The sequence below is a fragment of the Anopheles marshallii genome, chromosome X (genome assembly GCF_943734725.1).
Source record: "Anopheles marshallii chromosome X, idAnoMarsDA_429_01, whole genome shotgun sequence".
NCBI lineage: Eukaryota > Metazoa > Arthropoda > Insecta > Diptera > Culicidae > Anopheles > Anopheles marshallii.
In genome coordinates this window covers 13708821-13733717 of record NC_071325.1, presented here as the reverse complement: position 1 = coordinate 13733717, position 24897 = coordinate 13708821, and the positions used below count along the sequence as shown (strand labels likewise).

At 46.3% G+C, this 24897-nt stretch overlaps 1 protein-coding gene across 1 annotated transcript; it reads left to right on the top strand.

The window, feature by feature from the left end:
* The first annotated feature begins 13249 nt into the window (after nucleotides 1-13249).
* On the top strand, nucleotides 13250-21962 carry LOC128710017 (synaptic vesicle glycoprotein 2C). Its single transcript, XM_053805062.1, has 7 exons — nucleotides 13250-13289; nucleotides 15413-15860; nucleotides 15944-16301; nucleotides 16739-17180; nucleotides 19306-19462; nucleotides 21120-21247; nucleotides 21925-21962. Exons 1-7 carry the CDS (start codon nucleotides 13250-13252, stop codon nucleotides 21960-21962), a joined length of 1611 nt encoding a protein of 536 aa, XP_053661037.1.
* Nucleotides 21963-24897: the final 2935 nt, after the last annotated feature.

Here is a 24897-nt window from a genome sequence, read left to right as displayed (position 1 = left end):
TCATGACTCTATGCCACGCTGGGGCCCCGACTGGTGTGCCAGTGGCGTCTTGGTGGTTTGTTTGTGTGTGAAAGAAATTCACTTTACAATGGACTGACGTATTAACCCGCACTCGTCAGATGGAGATGTGCATTAGCATCTGCACGCCAACAAATGCGTTACCAGTTAGCACTTTCCATTCATTTCGTTGCGCGTAGAATGTTTCAAACATGCTAAGAACATCTGCTAGACGTTGATATATCCGGCATGTCGTTTCTGGAGCTTTATTCCCCATTATTATAACCCCGGCGGTCTCGAGTCTCCAACCATTCACCAGGGGAAACACAATTATTTCGGAACCTTGCCTGAGCGAGGGGAAACACTGATTGACCTACTGTCTTACTGATGAGCTCCCCCATCCCCAATTCCGCCATCCTCGTGCCCCGTTCCGCCAGTGGGCGCAGTAAAAATCAAAAATTGAAATGGAATAAGAAACCACAACAAGCGATGCTCAGCAAAAATCCCCTCACCGTTAACGCTCCGCTGGAGATAATGGTCGAAAATGATGGTGCAGCTACTCATTATGCACTCGTATCGCGTGTTATGACCATAATTTGACAATTCCACCTGCAACAGGGGAATCTTCCCGAAGAAACAACCCTTATTAAGATCGGTACACTTTGTCTGGAAGTAGTCTAGCTAAAGCAACTTCTATCGGTGTTACTGGCGAAAGTCCAATTTAAAGCTTTCACGGTTCACGACACGTCGGAATATCACCTTGTTGTTGATTCAATAATTAAAATATTGCTCTTTATATGACAGCACCGGCTAGCACTGTTTGTACGAAACAAAATGGGCACTTAAACCGTTTCTCACCGTTACCATTTCGGGTAATGAATTATTCAAACGTAAAACAAAACACAAGAACCGTACACCGGAATTCCTCCGTTTGCGGGCAGATAAAACCACTCCCCGGAAAGCAAGAAGAAGAAAAACCCCCCAAAATTCCCCAAAAACCAAACAACGAGTGGAGACCGGCTAGGAACGCAAGGCTTTAGCGCAAGGTGCGCCAAAATGCTGTCGGCGAAAAGATGACGACCCCAAAATGGCGGGCGCGGTTTGTTGCAGGGCACGCCACATCGGCAAACCTTGGATCGCATTATCGCGATGAACGAGTCGGCACGATCGCCGAAAGGAATGAGATTCGACCGAGGCTGGTTTACCAAGTGGAGCTTTCACTGCAGCAGAACGCCGCACGTTACCGGTGCGGTTTGGACGTCAACTGTCCAAGCATTTCACATTCCGGTTCGGATTGAAAGTGTTCTCGCTGCGACAATGTGCGAATGGTATCAGACGGCATAACGCGTGCGGTAAGTGACAGGTGTGCCGGATGAAGATGTTCTGCTTCTCTGCCAGGTGACTTTGAAGTTTTTGGCGTTGTACAAACTGTTGTAAACTCCGGTCTACTGGTCGTTAGACATTCTTTCCAGCAAAACATTGCCCACTTTTCCAATATCTGCAACAGGTTCGCACCATCCCTTTGGAAAATGCATGAACCAGTAGATTTCTTCCCGAAAACCGTGGGAAACGGTACGTATAATGAAAAATGAACCCAGCCTGAAACGTAGCAAGATGTAGTTGATCAGAAATTACCATTCATCAAGCAATGCTAGTAGCGCGTTCGTAAGAAGAAAAACCTCACAGCGCGTGAAATGTTTATAGTGGGATTCCCACCCAATGGCTAACCTGGGTCACACCAACGAACGCGAAGAAAGAGAAGAGGCTCCGGAGAAGAAGCTCCGGCACTGGATGCCGTTTGCTGCATTAAAACCCAACGGTGGGTTGTACACTTTTTTAGTAGATCGAACCATTACGCCCGGTACGCCAGAAGCACAACGTACCGTGCGGTAGTGTACGGTTGGAAACAAAACAAAACCGAGGGAGACCGAGAAATAAGGCAACAAACAACAAAAAAAGCGAACACACCGCGATTGGCAGTGTGGCGAACCACACGAGCGAAGAACTGCGCGAAGAAATAAGGGCATTATGAGAAAAAGAAAGTTTGTTTTTCTCTCTCGGTCCTGCTTAAGTTGTCCAACGTTGCACCGGCACAATACCACCAGCTGGTTTGAATGCCGCACCTAGCGCAGGAATGTAAGCCGGTTCTACAACAAGCGGCAAGCCCAGCATCCTTTTTGTTTTTAATTTCACTGTCCAGCCTGCCAGATGCACTGCCCAAATACGAGCTCTTAATGTATTTTTAATTATTGATCGATCACACCATTGCTAGGTTCCATTCGGAAACGGTTGGCAGAGGTTGCAGTATACAGTAAGCTCCCATTTGCTAAAAATAGCCCAAGGGGTTTTATCGCTGAGTGTTATAAAGCGAAATAGAATTATGAGTTCTTGGACATCCAATAAATATCTGCCATTTAATACTCAAACTAATTTCTAATTATTTAACTTATAAATTTAACTGGGTCAGTGGCATGATGGTAGCAGCGCCGTTCCTCTTCACACGAACGGAACGGACCAAAATCACATCCGGACCAAACCCCCGAACGTAGGACTGACTATCCAGCTTCTACGGATAATTAAAGCTTCAGAAAGCCAGAAATGGCAGGCCCTCTTGACGTTGTTGTTCCGAAAAAGCAGAAAAAGAATATATTTAACAAATATTGATACAAGTTTGCAAAAGAGAAACTTAGATGAAAAAACGGTGTCGTCTTCATTACTCTTCAATAGGAAAAACACCCAGATCTCAGAAGAATCTCACCTTATCTCCAAACGGAACAAACACCACACGCGTTATGTACGAACTTTGTTACAGACGTAGCATCAAGAAAAACAAGATGTTGGAATGTATGGAATGTACTGGAATGTCTGCTAAAGTTACCAACGATGCTATGCTCCCCCGTGTTGTCACCACCCGCACTCCTCCCGGCTGCTATCTGTCCGATCTGCTTGTCAAAAGCAAACTGCCGATCGGTTGACACACGGACTCGCCACCATGGCAGCTCATTTGTGAGCGAGAGTCAAAAATGGTCCAACGAATGGTATCGACTTCTTTGATGAATAACACCATTCGATAGCTCATCGAATCTTGCCATCTCTCCACCCTTCTATGATCTCCCTCTAGTGTCGAATCAAATCTCCTACAGCTTCCGCCAGTTTACAAAACGCTCCATGTTTGATACGTTAATTGACGTCCGTGCTCTGGGGTTGGGGGTGTCTTTTTGTCCCGAATCGGAGACAACACAAGCTGGACGAGCGTGGTTCAGATCTCTTTCGGGAAGAGATCAAACAGCCTCGTACGAAAGGGGACGGAATGGGTAAAAATGGTAAGAAGATGTAAGAAGGGAAAATAGCGAAGACACTAAACCATTTAAACGGTCCAGCCGGGTGGAAACAAAAAAAAACCGTCCAAGAGAAACTGCAAAAACGCGTAGCAAACCATCCCGTAGTACGTAGTCATTAGATAATGACAACTAATAACGCTTTGCGGTTTATCGTTATCGCGAACGTTTTCACTCGGGAAATTTTCTATTTTCTGCGTCGCTTTTCGTTATTATACACACCCCACTACTGTTCCAGCTGTCGGTTCTGGCAACCGGTGAGTGGAAGAAAATAATCGGTGAAAGCATAATTCCGTTTGATTGACTTCAAGCAAAACCGGCAAACCGAGCCGCTTCTCACGAGTCTCATCCAAGGGCTTGGTGCCGGGTAGGGTGGCGGTGGATAAGCTTTCCTTATCGTCCAAGACGGACGGCTGTCGTGCGATGGATACGGACACACTAATCTGCACACCAAAAAAAAACTGTGCCGGTTTTGTTACGGTTGTGAAAAAGGAAAACGTTAAATTGGGGATGAGAAGTGAGGTGGTGTAACTTCCGCATAGGAAACGCGGCTTATTAACACGATCATTTCGGTTTACATGAAGGAAACTCGGTAGGACGAAGTTCAACCGTATCTACCATAGTCAAGTATTAGCGAATTACAAACAAAGGGAGTTATTATTGGCATCTTACCGCTACCCGAAATGTGGGTTCAAATAGTGTCGCGTTTGGGTCTCGGTCATACACGCTACCGGTTGCAGGTTCGATTCTAGGCCCACATCTGGAAACGGTTTTACTTTTATATAATAGTCTCGCGCCAGAAATATCCTCATATTGGTCTCCAGTACCAGAAAAGAAAATACTGGTCAAACTGCAGATGTCGACGAGAGGCGTAGAAAGATATGTTGGACCCCACAGGCCCAGATTAGAAAATCTATTACACCTTTGAGAAAGCTTAGATATATACCCGCTCGTACTGACGATAGTTCCGAACGGCACTGGACCGGTAGTTTCTCCCTCCTTACCACCACCACCCTTCTTCTCCCCTCTCGACTCTTCGCTCCTTCTCGTACGAGTACCGTTTGTGATCAGCGGTGTTAAGGGAGAGAACCCAATCACAAATTACCGAATCTCTGCACGGAGGAATTGATATGAATTAAACATATGATTCTGCAGACACCCAGCTAACCCACAGTAGGCCCCCTTTCGGAAGGTCCGCTCACACACCCCACGGCCCAGCAAGCGCAAATCCGACCGACCTGACGACTGGATATTAACCCCGATATTAGCGATTCATCGACTCTCCAACCGTTTTGCTTAGCCGTCCGCACTCGTATCACCTGCTGACCGATTTCGCCCGCCCGTTATGGTGGCGATGCTCTACCCAGCACCGCGCCGCACCGACGGAGACCCACGCGCGACCGCTCTTTGCGAGAGGAGAAAACGGAAAGAGAGAGTGCTGTCCGGGAGAATGAAAAGAGTTTCACCAACCTCATTTTCAAAAGACGAACTCGCGCGCGCGCGCGCATACCCGCGATCGAGCATCCACACATTTTCACCACTTTCTGGTGAGTTGACCGGCTATCTCACCAACAGCCTCAATAGGAAGTGGAGGGTGGACGAACTTACGGTGCTCCAATCCGTGGCTTTCCAATTCCTTCACGTTAAAAATAAAAAGCTCGATCTTCTGCAAAACGCCTAGCTAAATGGTTTTACGGCATGCAACACATGTTAACGAGCCACGTGCTCAATGGCGCGCATGACCTCGTTGTAGTAGGTGGAAGCTCTCGCACCGTTACCGCAAACGAGATACGCACACGGAACATCCTGGCGCATTTCCCGGTTCGCTGGCCAAGGCCATTCGATCAAAGTTCCACCGGATAATAGAAGGTCCCGCGGTTGCCATTGATAAGCTTGCTAACCTAACCACCTAACAGGTTGTTAGTTCGATATCCACAAACCGATCTCTGAAACGGAGAAATTTATTCACCAACAGCCAATTGGCAGTAACAAGAGTACTGCTGTATGTACCATCTGTTTACTGACACAAATCTGTTGGGAAGAGGAGGTTCCACTCGCTGGAAGAATCTACATCGTAACTACCAGAGTGACACACAGGTCAGAGCTCACATTACCTTCCGGTTTGCTCACACACATCTTCCATAGCGCACTGCTGGTCCATAGCTGCCATAACGCACACAGTCGCCAGTTAACGTTGCATCCCTTTCGCAACATTTCTACAGATCTTTCGCGGTTCCCCTGCACAGTCAGTGCAAACCACGTCATTTCTTTTGCAAGAAAGAAGTAAAGCGACCAATTACAGTATTGAGAACCTAAACATGGACTCTTTCAAATTTAACTTCCGTTTCACTTCAGCACGCAGCTTCTTCTTTACCGGCACATCAACCTCAATAGGGTTGGGTCTGCCATTTCTGACTGACTTTATATTCCCTTAACTGGATAGCCAGCCTGGTGCCGCTCGGTGGTGTATTGGCAACGGCGCGGGTCTTCACACGAACGGACCGGTCCAAAATCCCATCCGGACCAATCCCCCGTACGAAGGACTACCTGCCCAGTTACGGATAAACAAAGTCAAAGAAAGCAAGAAATGGCAAGTCTTAAACCTCCTGAGGTTGTTATGCCGATAAAGAAGAAGGATAGCCAGCTCTGCGTACTGGTGGAATGGTCTGGATGGGATTTTGGACCGGTCCTCTCATGTGAAGACGCCGCTAGCAAGTACACCACAGACCCGACCCAAATTGGTTGTTTTAGGTGCTACAGAAATGTGTATAATCGGTACTCATCAACCACGCGAGATTTAGGTTAAAATATCGACTAAATCGTGACTTCCAATGTCCAGGATCATTCGGCTATGAATATACTCATGTATAAAAACATCATACATAGAAATGGCGTGTCATAACCTAAAGGGACTCTCTGTATATGAAGATGGCTATAGGTACTCGCTTTGGGATATTTTCCATCTAGTCAAGTCATTATTCTAGTCATCTCAGCATGAGAATATTGGATATTTTTCTAGGACATCTTCCATCTGATCCTATAGGTGTCTATAGGTCATATAGACATAGGACATCTAAACCTACCATCTCTATGCACTTTTTAACTTGTTTTACTTTTAAATTGTTACAGTTACCTAAAACTTGCTGATTTGGGCTGACACTGATACTGATTCTTGGTGCGTCTTCTACATCAACAGATCCAGAAGACAAGCAATGCGTTTAGAAGGGATAAGCAACAATCCAAAGAAACATTTGCACAAATGTCCGACTTCTGATGGACGGCACTGTAAATGGGAGCACATCTTCGGATGCACTTGCAGCAAAACGCTTTCGCCATGTTCCGTTGCTTCATGCGGCTGTCCTGCTCTGTATTCTCATTCCCTCACGCGCGCACCTCGTTGGTACGGGTGTACTCGCCACCAAGTGTGGTTGCGGTGTGGCAAAAACCCAAGTGGTTGGAAGCGGTGCAAATATGGGGTATATCGTTGGCAATCGAGTCGATCGAGCACGCGCGCACCTTAATGCATCTTGGACCGTCCCTGACCGCAACGCAGCGTTATACGAGCTGGACGCGGGATGCAGACCGCATTCTTCGGCGAAGGAATGTATCCCGCTCTGCCGTACGCTTCACCTCAAACCCCGGCAGCCGTCCAGCGAATCAAAAAACGGGAAAGTCACCGTGAAAGTGAGCGGAGTGATATCGAATTTCGTACAACGTTGCCTCTGGAAGGGTTTGCTCAGGTGGAGATGTTGGTGGGAGTTTTTTTTTTCTCTTGCAAGTTGACAGGCCGGAACGAGCGATGATGCGGAAGAATGGAAGCATGCAATAAAATCGCTACAGGTAGAATGCTGAGCAAGATTGAAGCAGCTGGCAGAGCGAAGTGGCATCAGTGGAGCATTTGATCATTAAGGCGCTCTATTCGAGATCGATAAGACGTGTCTGTTTTGGGTTTCCCAATGAATCATTGCTTCCAGGAAGCGCATTACCAGCGAACAGCTACGGAGCTAAAAGTAGTGGACATACCTGCAAATGGAAGACTTCAAAAACGCCCGAACGGTTTAATACCGCCCAATATGGAGTTCACGCTCAGGGAACTTGTGATATTTGATGATCGGTTGAGTGAAGAATTGATTGTACGTTCGATACAACTTGAGGGTCTTACTGCGTATGGTGGCTTAGATCATTCAAATGTGCACGCTACGGGGTTTTTGTGGTTGTTGTTTTCCCTATCGGCACTATATTACAGGTTTCAAACCCGATCAACACTCACTGCACTGTGGATTCCCCCTTGGGCACGGACTCAATATCAATATGTAATCAAAGGTATTAGAGCGGAACTGCACCTGTCCACCTATAATCTCATCCAACTCTAAACCGGCGCGGGACTTTCTCGTAACGTGACACTTCAGAGCAACTTTGATGGTTATGGTTTACAAAACTCACTTCCACACCGCCCTCAACCCGGCGTTTCGCGCCACCAACGGTGACGGTGTCGTCCACACCACTATGCACGAAACAAACCGAAACCAATCACCTAAGAACACTGGACTGCCGTTTCCTATTCCAACGATCTGTGTTGCAGCCACGGCTCCAACACGTCACCTTTCGCCCGTATCTCTCCGGTACACCGAGCAAGACACAAGACAGGTCTCGCGTTACTGTCAGACACCGACCGCTGGCGGTTTGGTACGTAAGGATGCGATACAGAAGCGCTGCAGAAGTGAGCGCACGTGCTGTCGCGAGCAGAGTCGATTGGGGAATGTCCAACCGTGCAGCCTCGGGAGCCCAACGTAGTTGCCAGCCGAGCCAAACGCCCAGCATCGGAGGCCCAGGGTTGCCCGCTCAACGGGAACGCTCTCGGCGTCTCGATCTCGCTTGCGCTACCGCCTGCTGTACCGGTTGGCCGTTGCACTCTGCTCTTCTCGTACACGCTATCGTGCGGTGGAAACTATCTCCTGTGCGCGCGAAGGTAAGTAAAAACCACCGGGCGCACCGGGGCAAGAGATCTACCAGGCGATAATGCAAAGGAGCGACGAAGGTAGCACACACAGCTGAGCAAGTGGGACGCCGGATCGCTCCGTACACCGGTCTTATGACGAACGTGATGTTGCCGTGAATGGTTGTTTTTCTTTTTTTTGTAAATTTCCTTCCTTCTTTCTATGTTATGTTGCTGTGTATCCGCACCGTTCGGTATCACTGGCTCATTGCGATGGGTAATGGCCTGACGGCCACTGAAGAAAGGAAGGTGAGGGAGGGGAGTCGGGGGAGGAGCAGAACGCCACACGCATAGCACCGGGAGGGCGCCCCCCAAAACACACACGTAAACACCAACACATATGCACACGGCAAGGGGGGGGAGGGGAGGGGAGGGGGGATGGGGAGGAGAAAGATCGCAAGAACCGTGCAGAGGAGATGATGTGCGCTTTCTCCGTGGAGCTTTCCCGCCCGGTTTTAAGCTACATGGTTGGTGTGTGCGGGACACGAAACGATTAGATACAATGCTTTCTCATTCCAACGTACACGCTCCAGCGGGAATAAAACGGTAAGTTTAGGAAGAAAGCTACAGGTTTGAATGGTTGTCCTCGTAGTTACAAACTTATTTGTAAACCGCGTGTGTGTGCGTGGTTCCCTTTTCTTCGTCTTCATCCAATCATCTTTTGCGCTGAAGAAAAAAACTGTCGCGAGCCGTTGCGCGCACCTGATACACAAAAAAGGGACGCAGCCCTTGGGCGCATTGCTAAGAATGGAGTGCACTCCACTGTACGGACTACCAGCTATTTACCGTTCCCAAGGTCTTCAGTGCCGCATCTTCCGGCCAGTTGCCGTTGGTATGGGGAAGAGTTCTTCACAGCAACAGGTGATAAAACCATTTTCACTCAGACGTTTGCTCCACTTACCTTGGAAAAGGGTGTCTGACGTTAGGGGGCACAATTTGCTGGCCTATATGCAATCGTGCTGGCAAAGCAGTTCTTGACCACCCGTAAACTATGCAAAATGATGGCAGAGAACTCCCGCTTCGGGAGATGTGTGTTGCTTTACGTGGGAACCGCCACCAGTCTCGTTTACCGTAATTGATGCACACAATTCACGCGTTTTTTGTTGAACGGAACGCTTACCCTCCCTGTTTTTTGCGTGCTGGAAGACAGTGGAAATTGGAAATGTGCGTAATCTGACACACACTCCGGTGATGGTTGTATACATCCAGCTTATCCCAATGCATGCCAACTAACAAACAATTCTTCTGTCTTACGATGCTTACGTTGACAGTTGTCACTAGTCAAAATGTGGGTCAGTCTATCGAGTAGCTCTACCCAGCGTTTCCACCGCCGAGCCTAAGTGTCTCATTAAGGATTTCTTCATTTGTCTACATTACAGCGCACTATCCCGGTGCAACTTATATCAATCTTTTGTCCACCTCACATGTTGCTCCGTTTCTTGCCATTGCTCGCCGACCAGAGCGCGCGTCTTCGCTGCTATAGATAACCGGAATGGTGGCGACTGGTTCATCAACATTCTATCCATCATCCACAGTCAGCAGCATTGCGGATGAAGCGGGACAAGGCACACCCCGTTACACCTGTTACGGCTGACCAGTGAACGCGCGCCCCGGTCTACCGGACCATGTTGAATCTCTTCCCGTTGACGGAGTCTTTCGACTGCCACGGCACAATGTGTGCTCCATAACTGTGTGCCGCTCACACGTCACTACTGTCGGCTCGGTTCATCCGCACCGTGCTGGGGTGCCGTGCGCATCCGAATGAATTTTTCTACCGCGTGTGCGTTTCAGCAATCAAGCATTTTTCTGTAAGCCAGGCAAAGCCTTAACTAGTGCAGGGAGCAGGCAGACCCAAACCAATCCAGCCTTCCGGAACTGCCACCTCAAAGGAAGATGCCGTGGCAATTCGTTCGATCGTTATGTTACGCACGAGAGGACTCATAGATAACGGTGAACGTTTCTTGCGATTGGCTACCAGTATTAACTACACCGCACTAAGCACTGTGAAGGAGAACGTTTCCGTTCGGTAGCATTCGGTACGGAACCGTATCCCAATAAGGCGAACCAATTTACAGAAAGAACCGAATAGGCGTACGTAGACGCACGGCGTCTAGTTAGGTTGGTTTCAGAAGGATTCAGAATTTACTGGATGCACTCGCTGGTTCCAACAGAATAGTAAACGAACTGTTCAAAAATGGAGATACAACACTAGAGAATGGAATTGATCGAATTATTACTGAGGTATGGGATTGGATGTCTTGTGATTGGAATCTTGGTATCATCTACCCCATATACAAGAAGGGAGATAAGCTAAAGTAAAGCAATTGAATAGCGCCTACAAGATATTCTCGAGTACTACAAGATAATCTTGTCCCATTCAAGTATAAGACAGTTTGAAATTATCAGAAGGAATTCCGAAAAGGGAAATCAACCACTGATCAGATCTTTACCATGCTCCACTCGTTCCATCTCTTCATCTACTTCAAGGTCGCATACGATAACATTCCCAGCGACTGTGCGACGCAATGAGCTCTTTTGGAATTCCAGTCAAGCTTAGCAGATTAGTAAGAATGACAATAATCAACGTCACATTCTAGGTGATGATGGATGGAAAACTCTTGTGGAAAGATCCAGGTATACGCTGGTGTCATAGACATCGTTGGTTTCCGGCTCTTCTAAATATTCTGGTTTCGGATGCTTTGCAAAGAATTGCAAGAATAGGTGGCGGAAACCTCGGATTGAAGATTAACGAGATAAAAACTAGCGGCCCTGTTAACTTGGGTGACGTACAGATAAGTTGATGTCGTATAAAATTTCCCAAAGGACAAAGGTCAGTGCCACCAACAACATTGATGTTGAGATACGCGTTGTTGAGATACGCTGCCAACAGGTTATTCTACAGCCGGAGGAACCTTCCCTACCCAAAACACCTGCCGCGATGGGCGACACTATAGCTGGGATTATATAGAGCATACATAGTTCCAGTACTCACAAACGCCTCTGAGACTTTGTCCAAAACTGACGAAATCCTCTTAGCCGCGTTGGAGAGATGGATACTCAGAAGGGTTTTTTGGTTCCGTATTTGCGGAAAGATAATGGAGCAGCTGCTACAATAACTAGCTCTGCGAATTGTACGACGAACTCACGGGAGTCCTCAATCCTCATTGGATTAAGCAGTAGAATTATGCTGGTAGGCACTAATCTTTTGCACCAAACAATTTCCAATAGATTCTTGCCAGGTGCCAGAACGTAGACGACAGTTAGGTAGAAAATCGCTGAGCATTTATTTGTTAATCTCATTAGTAGACACTAGCCCTATTGCAATCCCTGCAGCAGAGATTCAGTCAACCTATTTCCCCGGACACCGTCGGTATCGTCTACTGTTTAATCGACACCGCGTGAACTAGCGCTAGCGTAAACATGTCGCAAAGAGCTGCGGTGAAAATCACAGAAGTGAATAGTGGCTGGTCACACTCCCGTACCTGGCCAGTCGTTAAGATGGTGCGAGCCCGTTATGTTTGGATATGTGTGCCGGATCGGATGCAGACTATTTTGATTTATTGCCCATTTATAGATAACAGCACATCTTGCCATATTTAATGATGCTGCTGTTCCCGGGTACTGTTGGTACGCTGTTGCCACTCCAGCGACATTCGCCGCGTGTCGCTACATCTGCCAACGGTGCTCATCACCCCTTTCTTTGGATGCCCATGGCAAGATGAATCGTGTGTTGAGAAAGAAAAAACAAACAACAACATAAAAACAGACAGCAAAAGGGCACCGGTTAGGTACTTGCTTTTAAAATAGAATGAGTTTGCTAGCTTCAACAAATAGAAATAGAGCGATGTTTGCGCCGGGACTCGCAACCACCCGTGGGGTACGGTTTCGCGTAATCGACCCCCAACCATGTCTGAGTGTCGGTAACTCTTTTCGAGGTTGTGCGACTTCACATTCTTGGATTCTTGGAGTTGATGCTGTTTTTATGCCAATGCTGTAAGAAAGCTGTAACTTTGATTACATGCAGCTTACTAGTGGTATGCAGCCACTTAATTTCTCCTCTAAAACTCCGCTGCTTGATAGCCAATTAGGGCAAACTAACTGAGTTTACACGCATTGCACTAGTTTCCTTCGGAGGAAACGATAATTCTTGACGTATCGAACCAAGATCGGATTCGAAATAAGGGGGGCACGACGCTTCCGGTACGCTCCGATCGATGCCCCATTAATCGAATGACCGATGAACGATCGCTTGATAACGTCAGCATGCGCAACATGGCTGCCACAGAGCCGCTGTCTGACGCCTACACTTTCCAACACGCTCGCACAATGCACAGATACGCTTAGAACGTTCACTAGAACCAGCGCACAGTACGTACCGTAAATTAAAGCGCCTTAGTTTTGAGCGCTAGTTTTAAAAACAAACGGTTCACTTTAGTCTTTTTGTATCAAAATAGCTCGTTTGAATACAATGCAAATATGGTTATTTGATATTAATACTATTTTGTGTTTTAATTATCAACATGTTTTGCATGAATTCGTGTTCGATACTCTTGCTACAATACACGCACTGTACCTCCCGCCGTTGTTCAGTGAAGATGCAGGCGACCCCACTTGTCAACGGTTCTCTGTGAATGGCGGAGCAAAAGGCACGCTGTTTACAAGAGGTTATCGGGTGCGGGAACAGCAAGGTAAGGAAGTTACCCGTGGGGCTTAGCTAGAACGCGTAAGCCATCCTTTATTCTACGGCTATCCGTGTCGCCCGCGCGCCAGTACAGTACGGGACGTTGACACGACTAGGACCGTCCGGATCGCTTGCAATTGATCCGAGCACTGGCTTTGTGTGGTGTTTTTTGTTTTGCAATATTTGTGAAAAAGGTGACGACCGGAGCTATAACTACCACACGCACGAAGCCGTACAATGCGTCAACCAGAAGAGGATCAACGAGAGAAAGAAAATGGTAGGCGAATCTAGATAGCCTCAAAACGTGATCATTCCATGGTTTGCACCTTTCACCCTCTCGCCGCAAATGCCCCCGGATATTCCCCAGCAACTAGCAGTGAATTCTTTAAGCTCGAGCATCTCGGATTTTGTGGATTAGTGAGGAATCACAAGCACGTGCACTGTTTTCAAACCGTAGCCAGCAGGCAAAAGTGGTTTACAATTGTTTACCGTTTTTAGCAAAAAAATGCAGTGACCGAAGTGCGCCTGGTGATAAGTTTAAGGTTGTTTGAGCGTCTTATCTTCCGCGTCGACCACTTAAACAGTTCACCAGATTGAGCAGATTATTGTAATTGTGAATCACTCAGCATGTTGGTAATTGTTTGGACGCTTTACATCCGGTCGACAAAGAAAGAATAGCTTCGAAAAGTACTCACAATGCCTTTGCTGTAAAGGGTGTCCCACATCAAATTGCATCACGGCTGAAACACTCTTAACAAAATACCTATTGGTTATTCTTTGAGTTTAAGTAGTAGTAAGTATAAGCATGGAAAACCGATTCAGCACCAGATGCTGACGAAGCCTCTGTTTGCCATAATGAATCCAGTGCTACTGTTTTTCACCACCAAGCTCAACCTTTCCAGAGAGAGAAAGGTTTGCCAATAAATATATAATTTGCCAACCGATCTGCTCTTGTGCTTCAACTATGTAGTGCGCGTTCATTACTACCGGGACAGGAAACCTGGCGATCTATCTCAAGTAGTGTCTACAAATGCATCTGCTTCTTCGTCTTTATCGGCACAACAACCTCAATAAATCTAAGGCCTGCCATTTTCTGGCTTTCTTTGAACTTTATTTACCCGCAGCTGGATAATCAGTCCTACGCACAGGGGATTGGTCATGATGGGATTTGAGTCCGGTCCGTTCGTGTGAAGATCGGCGCCGCTACCATCATGCCACCGGCCCGCCCTGACAGATGCACGTGCATGCGCAGTAAAGACAAAACGAGAGCCCTTCGAACTGGCCGGATCTGTTTTCGTGCAATTATTCATTTTCTTTCCTTGAAGTGGTATGCAGCCAACGGGATTACTCTCGTTCCCAAGGCCATAAACCCCTCGAACGCACCAGAAGTAATACTCATCAAAAAGTGCAGAGCTGTTATGAAACAGGTACTACGGAAGTATTCCAAATAGGTCAAATCTTAAGCAAACATGAAGAAAAAGTGAGTTTAAGTACAGAAGAAACTAAAGGCACATGTTTGTTCAGAACCTGATGAGTGGTGTTAAACGCAAGGTGTGAACAAACGGTTCTAATATACAAGATGCATAAAATTAAGTTCCAAAAAGCTTACTTGAGGGTATTATTTTATTGCCTGAAGGTTTGAAGAGTATCGGTCTGCTTGCTAATTTTCTGTAGCGTGTCAAACGTGATGCAATTTGATGTGGGACACCATCTTTAAGATGAACCATCAAAAGATGAAGATGTGATGACATAGAGCAGCGTGTACACAATCGGATCCTTTTGATAACGGACTAGCGCATAGACCTTGGATCCAACCCAAACCATATTTGTTTGTACCGTCGCATTTAATGCCACTGTCACAAAGTCGTTACCGTAAAGATGATTGTAACGACTTTGTGACAGTGACTTTACTGTAACGACTTTGTGACAGTGACATTAAGTGCGACGGTAAGAACAAATGTGGTTTGGGTTGGATCCAAGGTCTATGCGCTAGTCCGTTATCAAAAGGATCCGATTGTGTACACGCTGCTCAATGTCATCACAGCATAGTTTGGGAAATGATTTCCACAAATTACCCATCACCTTCTCAATCAACAATGCGCCATGAATGCTGCTCTTGTCCCAAACGACATCAATCAACAGCGGTAGTGAGTTCGAGTTAAAAAACCATAGAACTCGTAAGCCCATGGTCGCTAGACCTGTTCAAGACAAAGATCCGCTTCGTGGAGCTTCTCGGATCTGATGTTTAGCCGTGACGTAGAGTGCCTCCGGAGAGGCCCGAAGTGCCTCAAGCTAGAACGCAACCAGATATATCAAAAGTGACAAGCTAGCCATTCTACAATTTACCCCAGGTAACTGATCAGTTCCTTCTTTCTATCTCTCCACTCTCTTCCGTTGCAGCTAACGGGGAGACACGTAAACATTCAGAAATCGTGATAGATCCAACACAAATTGTCACGAATGGGACGAGTAGCCCTCCAAGCATCACGACGCACACATACAGTGAGGCGCTCGCTGTGGCGGGTCAGGGCTGGTTCCACACCATACTGCTGTTCGTCACCGGGCTCTGCCTGATGAGTGTGGTCAACGAAACGGTCAACGTGGGCTTTATAATCTCCGCAGCCGAATGTGACCTGAACCTCACCTTCAGCGACAAGGGTGTGCTGAATGGGGCCGGATTCTTGGGCGTGGTGTCAAGTTCCTACGTTTGGGGCTTCCTGTCGGACACCTGGGGTCGTCGCCGGGTGCTACTACTAGCGTCGACCGGTGCCCTCATCATATCCATCCTCTCCACCTTCGCACCACACGTCTGGGTACTTATCGGAGCACGGTATCTCGTCGGCATCTTGTACGTTTTTCATCTGTCCGAGGCTTGTCTCAATGTTTGTCGTGCTCAAAACTAATCGCTTTTACACTGCTTCTCCGTAATAGCGTATCAGGCAATGCGGCGACCTCGTACGCGTACCTGGCAGAGTTCCACGGTGAATCCTCCCGGGCGAAGGTGATCTCCTGGGCCGCCATGTTCATGGCGATCGGATTGATTTTTCTACCATCGCTCGCCTGGCTGATCATACCGCTCGATGACCGGTTCGAGCTGTACCTGTTCGGCATGCGGTACGACATGTGGCGCATCTATCTGCTACTCTGCTCACTCGATCTGATACTCATCATTGCCGGTCTGCTATATCTGCCCGAGAGTGGAAAGTTTCTGCTCACTAACGGCCACCGGGAGAAAGTGGTGCAAATTTTGGCCAAAATCTATCACCTCAATCAGGGCGAACCGGAGCACGTAAGTTAGAGCGGGCGGCATCTTGTCTAGGTGGAGGGCCTTCGGTTGTGTTGCCATCCGATGGGAATACCAACCTATTCCGGGAGCGGTGGGTAACTACTGCCGGGAACTGAACCGTACCGTACCGAAAGTGATGATGAACCGTCGGTAATTGGACCTGGGAAAAAATATGGGAAAGCGTGTAACGCTTTGCCAAATAACTCGCGCCCAACGTAAACGGCTACGGCAGCACTTCTAACGCTAATGAGTGGGCCCATTGTAACCCGGCGCAAGCTTCCCATGTTCAGACGCATCCCGCAATCCCGCTAATTCGCCGACGTTTCGTATTATTCATCTTTGCTTCTTTTCTTTTCCCATTTTTTTTTTGCTCTTACTCGTCTTTTCCCTTTTGTTTTCTGTCGTTCCCATCAACTCCAACACATTCCCCAACGGCCCAGACATTTCCCGTCAAGTCGATCACCCTGGACGCGATAGATGCGCCGTACGCCGATGAAATGCAGCGCCGGTCCAACCTTGGACTGCGCTACTTGTGGCAGCAAACCGTACCCCTGTTCCGGGCACCATTGCTGTGGCACACGCTCAAGGCATCCGTGCTGATGTTCGGGCTGTTTGCCACCTCGTCCGGCCTGTTCCTCTGGATACCGGACATCCTTAACACGTACGTCCAGCACGAGGACATGCAGCTGTGCGACGTGATTGCGCTGATGCACGCAAACAAAACGGCTGCCCGTACGAACGATCCAACCGCTGGCAGCACCTGCCCAATTGCGATCAACGCGAACATCTTTCTGATCACCTCCGCGATGGGTGTCGTCTTTCTGGCGTGCTACATCCTGAACGGTTTCATCATCAACCGCGTCGGCAAGACGACACTGCTCAGTAAGTTGTCAGTCAGTTATCCCCATCAGTGTTCGCTCCGATGTTCTCATCGCCGGTCCGGGCACCAGTGTGCCACATCTTTCGTCCGACTCAACACCTTCATTGCTTTATCCTGCGTAAAGCGCACAGCAAAACAATAGAAATTGCCTTTCTCGAAGACAATTTTTCAACCGGATCGTCGGACGTCGTGCGAACGAACATAAAATCGAACCATTTCTAGACAGCATACAGTAAAAAAAAGCAGAAATAACATAAAAACACACACACACACATAATGCTCATTTTGCGATATTATCGGCCGTGTTCCCGCAACCGCATAGATCAGTGGTCTTCAAAGTTCTAAGAGCAAACAGCCAGATAACATTAAAACTTACTCACTGAATTAGTTTTGCGGTGCCAAATTATGAACATTGAAAGTTTGAGAAGAAGCAACAAACTTTCCAATCTCTATTGGTGAAAACTGGATTGAACAGACTGCACAGTGGGGCGGTCCGGTGGTATATTGGTAGCGGAGCCGCTCTTCACGCAACAGGACCGGTAGAAAAACCCATCCGGACTTATCCCCCGTACGCCAGACTGACTATCCAGCTGCGGGTAAATAAAGCCAAAGTACTTCAGAAATGGCAGGCCTAGACTTCTTGGCGGCTCTTGAGCCGTTAATAAAAAAGAAGAAGACTGCACAATACTGAGAAGCTACTCCATCTCCTCCTCAGTTCCAAAATTTGGAATCAGATCATGTCGCTCTATAAGAAGTTCGGACTGGATTAGAATAATTGTTCCAGCTCCAACTTCCCTTCTTTATTATGCCATATAAAGGTGATCCCAAAGTACAAAGGAACGGCCATGCCATACTTTCAATTTTCAGAGCGCAATCGAAGCGAGACATAACGGAGAAATTTGATAAAAATCGCATAAACATTGATGAAAAATTGATAATGCTTAGCTGAACGTTGGAGCATTTGTTGATATTGGATCTAATCAGATATTCCACCTCCTATCAGATATTCCAGTAAGTAGTACCTGTTACTTATTAACAGAGGCTAAGCGACAACCCGGTGGCATGATGGTAGCAACGCCGGTTTTCACAACGGACGGACCGGACCAAAATCCCATCCGGACCAATCCCTCATACGCCGGACTGACTATCCAGCTACGGGTAAATTAAGTCACAGAATGCCAGAAATGGCAGGCCTAGACCTCTTGAGGATGTTGTACCGACAAAGAAGAAGAAGAAGCTACAATCTCTTCGTTGTTATAGCCTACTAGAGGAGTCCTCTAGTTGACCCAAGATAGGTGAAATGTTGGACTACTTCGACAAGTGTGCTCACCTCTCTCCACCTATATTCCACATCCACCTGCTCAATTACTACACAGCCCAAGGTTAATGAATTATACTTTTATTCATTTTTTTATAGTAGAAAATTTGAAGAAGTCTTTTTCCTTTCTTATAGACTCACAAAGACCTAAGGTAACGAAAACAATCGACCTGAAAGGATTTAGAAGAAAGACTCACTAAAGCACTTACTATTCGTTAAAGATAATTGTAGTATTTTGCAACCATAACCAGCCACAATAAAACAACCATAATACAGTTTGAATGACAACAACAATTTAGGACATGAAGCATTTAAGAATGGGATGCATAATGTTGCTGTTGTTTGGATGGCTTGGTGAGTCTTTGCAATGCAGAGGATTTTTTCTCGTCTTTGGTTGAATAATGTTTAACTAAAAGCAACATCCAGCGGCTTTAAGTAAGGAAAGTGCCTAAGCCCCGCATTGCCGACCACTGGCATAGATGCATTGAAATACCCCCCGCCACACACACACAAACACGCACACTTCCTTTCTGCTATTTTCCGCTTTGCACAAGCCCGGCAATGTACGCGCCTTAATTATAGTGATCGAATCCGGCACATACGTGCCCCGTTTTTCTCAACCCACCCGGTGGCTTTCCTTGCCCTCCCGCTCCGCGCACCACGTTTCATTTTCCATTTCTTGGTGTGTCGATCGCTGGTTGTTGATGCTGTGTTACACTATGTTGTTTTTCTTTTTCCCCTTGCACGAAGCCTTCATCGTTCGTTTGCTAAAGTTGCTACGCTTTTCTTTTTCCCACTGTTGCGCACAGACGGCTGGTTTGTGGTGTGCGGTATCTGCGGGCTTGCCGTACTGTGGACTTCCGATTTCTATCTGACGCTGATACTGATCGCCGCCTTCGTCTCGTCTGGCTGCCTCGGTGGCGTCCTAAGTGCAATATCGGTCGACCTATTTCCGACTAATTACCGGTAAGCTTTTTTTTCTCATTTCTGTCCCTCTTTCTTTCTCTTTCTCGCTCTACCTATTCCTACACCTTGTACTTCCTTTATTATTTTCCATGGCACATCCAACGCACCACGAGAAGATGAACGAGGTGTCGATTAGGTTTAGGTACGCTTTTAGCCTTTACGTCTATTGCCTGCTGCTTCCGATTAGCCGCGACTCATCATGCACCTGTACAACCCCTCTGCACGGGCGCGTGAGTTGTGTGGCTTCTGCCGAAAGCGGGGCAAACAGATTTTGCGACGAGCATTAGCATCGGAGCAGCACTGGGAAATCAAAATTGCAATAATAGCAATCATCGGTTTTGCAGTGCGAAGTTTCTTCTACCAACGAATTCGTAATGCGTTTTTCCGCCAGCGAGATTTCCCTGCTAATTCGCACCGGCTTCACACGCACGCATGTCTAACCGCGCGCGCTTGTGTGTACTTGTACAGTTGATTTTAAATCAACGCGCCAGTTGATCGAAGCGTGTAAAAACGGTTGAAAGATAATTGGTTTCCTCACCTATCACAGGAAATGGGAAGTCTACGCTGCAAACCCAATATATTGATATTCCGACTATATGCATCATTATTCTAGTGATTATTGACTTCCCGGGTTTTTAGAATTCATCATATAAGTAGCAATTTCTGAGATCCTTCCTAAGCCCCAAAATCTGGAATCTTTCGCAACATACTGGAACTTTTAAGAGTTGGCATCGATTCTGTTCTGTTTCCATCGAGTCAAAGTCGAGAAAACTTGCAGAGTTCCTAAAATTGGGAAGTATTCCAGGTATCCCTTGACACATTTGACCGTCGCTTGAACAAATTCCAGAGATAGCTCTCATTTTGACTGCAGCGCGCAAAACTAGTGTTGGGTGAATCTGATTCAGATGCTGAGAATCTGAATGAATCTTCGAAGCAAATTGCATGAATGTGAATCTCTATTTCAAAAATTCATGAATCCTATAATATTCCCGAATCATCTAAAATTTTGAATTAATGAATTTTTGAAGGAATTTGTATGAATCTGAATCTCTATTTCAAAGATTCATGAATCCTATTCCCGATTAAAATCCCGAATCATCTAAAATGTTGTTACCTACACCTATTTTATCATTCCGTTCTATGCCTCCTAGGGGCTCTGAGGTTTCATGAATCTTTACAGTATTATTTCAGATTCATATGAATGACTCTTCTAAAAAGATTCATTAGGCATAACACCACTCGAAACCCCTGTGTGTCTTAATACTATCACAATGTTGCTTTAGTTAGGCAGAGGAAGGAAAGAGGTGGTAGGTAGGGGAGGTTCAAACCCAAAAGAAAATTCCCTTAAAGTCTCCCCTATCGAGTCCCAAGTATCAAACCGAAAAGCCCCGCTCATAAACCTACTGGAAATAATTACCATCATTTGATCTCATTTACACAATGTACCACCACGAATACTTTCTATCTTTACCCCGTTTTTTTTTTGTCTTCTTTTTTCTTCATCTTTACTTTCCCCCTCCCAATCGAAACACGACCGGTAAATCTTTAATTCATCATTCACAACCACCGCCGGACCTGTCGGTTAACCTATCAACGTATCCGCGTGTTTACATCACCGCCCTTCCGGGTTCCACGGCGCAAATCGCAAAACAAATAGGGCAATGGCGATGTGCCTGATTCTGATGACCGGCCGGTTTGGGGCAATGGCCGGCAGCAACATTATCGCCTATCTGCTCACGTATAACTGCAATCTGATCTTCATACTGTTCGGCGGTTCACTGCTAGGTAGGTAATCGTGCAGCGTTATTATACGCTGGTTGGTAGGGAACGCTAGTGGCTTTAAGCAAGGCTTGATTTGGCAAATCTAAGCTTAGGTTTTTAACTTTTAATACTACAAATATTACAAACTGCAAGAACGCAAACGTAACATATCGAAGAAGAAAGTCGAAACGAGACGAACGCAACATGTCATTGTATGCGTCACGCACCGTCAAAGCCAACGGCATAACGGCCACTGAGGCTGATGGTGGTCAGTGAAGCTGATAGCCATCGGCATAGTCAGTGCCGTTACAATTTCAAATCAACTCTCACCCTTGCTCGCATGCCCCGCCCGTCTGCATCCCGAAATGCCTTTGCCATAACGTTCGAAGCCGACAAGCCGTGGACCAACGGGTCGCGTGTATTAACAACCCCAACAACTTGCCGTACCATTCCTTTAACGCGCCGTTGTACACTGTCAGGTCTTTATATATATAGATAGATATGTGTGTATATATTTTTAAAATTCATTTCTGTGTGTGTGAGTATGTGTCTGTGATCGTTTTTTTTTTATATCTTCTCTATTATATTGCCCACTTTCTACTCCCGTATGTACTGTATGCTGTAAACTGGATGATCATAACCTTATCAACGCCAACCGTGGATTTCTCTACTGCCTCAATTCGTACGCGGGAACCGCACAGTTTGTGCTCTAATTGGAGCAACCTTAACGGAAACGTGACAGAAAACTATTCCAAAAATGTTGAATTGCTGCCACCCGGTCCGGCAGTGTCCGGCCACTCGTGTGCGTGCGTCACGGACCGATCATCCAACCCGGGCCAACACCACTGCTGAACGCTGCGAAGAGTAACATCCTACACGTTCGCTGCTGGAAGATTTGTCCGTGCGCTTTAATGAGTGGTCTATCTAACCTACCAACCAAACCAAAAACGAAAAGAGAAATAAGTCGGGTAAGGACATTCTTGTCACACAATATAGCTAGCCGGGGACAGCTGTGTCCCAGCAAGCCACCGCATCCAATGGAAACCAAAACCAAAGCCGGGAGCGTCGTGCTGTCGTTGTAAACAACCGAGAATGTACACACCGCATATGGTGCGAAAACAACAAAAAAAAACAGGAACGTAATAACAGACCAAAGCATTCATTTGGTACAAGAGTGCACAGTACTATCGTCAAACTAACCGGTTGGGGTGGTTCGTTTCGAATGCACCTGAGCAGAGCTCACCGGCATTATTAGAGTGCTAATTGAAACTATGCAACGTGCACAATGGCGGTGCAGTACCAGAGGCAACAAAGTAGCAATTATAGCAGGGATTCACTTCAAGTATCAATACCGTAGCGTTAAGCCATTTACAAGTAGCTCTCAAATCCCCGCCGCTCTTTCCAGAAAGTGGCCCAAAGTGTCTGCGCATCAGGGAATAAATCACCGTGCCAATACATCATCCATGTGCCATCATGTCGTTTGCGTCTCACGGTCTCACACCATTCGGAATTTCCTATCCCAAGTTCATGGGTTAACCATGCACCCGGTACGTACTATACGACTGGCAGCAATGTTTACCAAACCAGCAGCATGCACTAATGATGACATCCATTGAATGCTAGACGACATCGATTTCTCCGCCGTACAAATCCTAATCGTTTGCTCCAGCACGCACGAATAGTTACCGTCCGGTCGGTGCAAAGGCAAGCATAATTTTAATTATGATCGATGCGCCATGCCGTGCAGATTTAATTATTCCAGTTCATCTGTGATCTGTCGTGTGCATCCTGGTGTGTTTTTGGACCTAGTTTAGCGGGTTGGAAAGACTGCCGGGAAATCGGCAACCTTCATGTTGGAGAAACGCAGTCATCTGCAGTGAGAAAGTTGATTTAATTGATTTAGTCCACAAGTACATGCGTTGTCGATAAGCTGTAATAATTACAGTTGTGTTAGGTAGTTGATATTGTGCTGCCATTACTTGTCATCTTAAAAATTGTGGGCAAATTTGTAGTTGGGAGTTTCCATACATGCAGGCAGTACCAAACACACCTTTCGATACACTTTTAAACTGAATGCTTCGTACTAGTTAACCCACTTATAACGGTTTTAATCCGTTCCAGTGTTTTAAAACGTCATACGATAAGCTCGTTATGCGTGATGTTTTATTTCCAACCAATTAATCCGATACCGAAACGGAATTATTTCTTATTTAATGTGCATATCATTTGTTAGCAACAATCTGTTAGGCAGACAAAGTTCTGAAAATATTCGACTTTAATTAATGTTCGATATGCTTGCAGGTCAAACGGTTACTTTTCAGTAACGCTATGTAATATTGACCAAAAAACAGAAGTAGTATTTGTCTCAAACAAATCGTTCTAATGTAGTGCCACTGCATCGTCAGGATGGTAATTCTTAACTAATGAAGAATCTGCATCCAATGCTGGCAACATACTTAGAATGCCTTCGATGGATCGAGGATTTGTTTTAATTTCTACTACAAACACAACGTCTTTGGTATCAGTAGCGTCTCGAGTTCTTCAAAGGATTGGTCTTCCATGTACTCCGTTAGAAGCTCTACTACATTATTGTTTTCAACTCGTAATCCTACATTACTGATTATCGTTACTAACTATATAATGGTTCGTTATTTAGTGACGTTAATGCGAGCGGCTACTGAACATTTTATATCAGGCCAATATTTTCTTCTATGTTCCAACTTTGTTATCAAACAGCAACTAGCAATTACCTATTACCTAATTGAGTTCTAAGAATTCAAATATTCATTAGATGCGAAAAACTCGCTGCAAGGGATTCTCGTTTAGAGGGGCTTGATTGTAGTTCCAATAATGTTATTTTGTCGGCTATTAATATGCGTCCTATGACCAAATTAATTTTGCTAACCGCACTGAAAGAGAAACTCTTAACCAAACTCTTGATCGCATTTTTTGTTCATTTTTTGGTGTTAAATATTCCCTACTAGCATAACCTTGAGATACCAGTACTGAAAGCATTCGATAAGACATATCTCGACGAGGTGCGCGTGTGCGTTAACTTGCTCTTCAACACCGTATCGCTGCATTAGACGAATGTCATCACAGAAAAGATGAAACGCAGAACGTTGGCAGTTTACAGTACTATGTACACACATTTTTAACGATATGTTATGTCTTATGTTTCTATTACTTGTTACAAAACTTTACATAACTCTAGCTTTCCTGAGTTTTGATCACTCGGCAAGACGTCTCAGCTGTTCAAAACTTACACACAACTACAACTACACTAGCGGATTAAAGCCGCGAAATAGCACAACACCACACTAGAACTCACTTACCCCCTGCTATCCAAACTCCTTTCCCAACAGCGCCAAGCATCATGACACGGCGATTTTCTGCCTCCCCCGACACGTGTCCGGAGAGGCGATACGGAACACGGCTAGGCAATTGCTACGTATGATGTCATCAGCGCATGACAAATCACTTTTCATATCGTACAGTCATATTATGCGCACCGTCACCCGCACGCGACGGAACAATGCACGGTCAACCAAAAAATCCTGGTATTTGGAGCAATGGATCAATGGCTAAGCAACCTGTTACGAGCAACCTTTAGAACCTCAGGAGGTAGGCGGAAGAAAATTGGCCCTGGTACTATTGCACTGAAACAGCTTCTG

Excerpts from the sequence above, each read along its gene's own strand:
- LOC128710017 (XM_053805062.1), top strand. The coding sequence starts at position 13,250 with ATGCGTCAACCAGAAGAGGATCAACGAGAGAAAGAAAATG. Across the intron at positions 13,290-15,412 it reads TCAACGAGAGAAAGAAAATG|CTAACGGGGAGACACGTAAA; the intron begins GTAGGCGAATCT and ends CTTCCGTTGCAG. Across the intron at positions 17,181-19,305 it reads CGGCAAGACGACACTGCTCA|ACGGCTGGTTTGTGGTGTGC; the intron begins GTAAGTTGTCAG and ends TGTTGCGCACAG.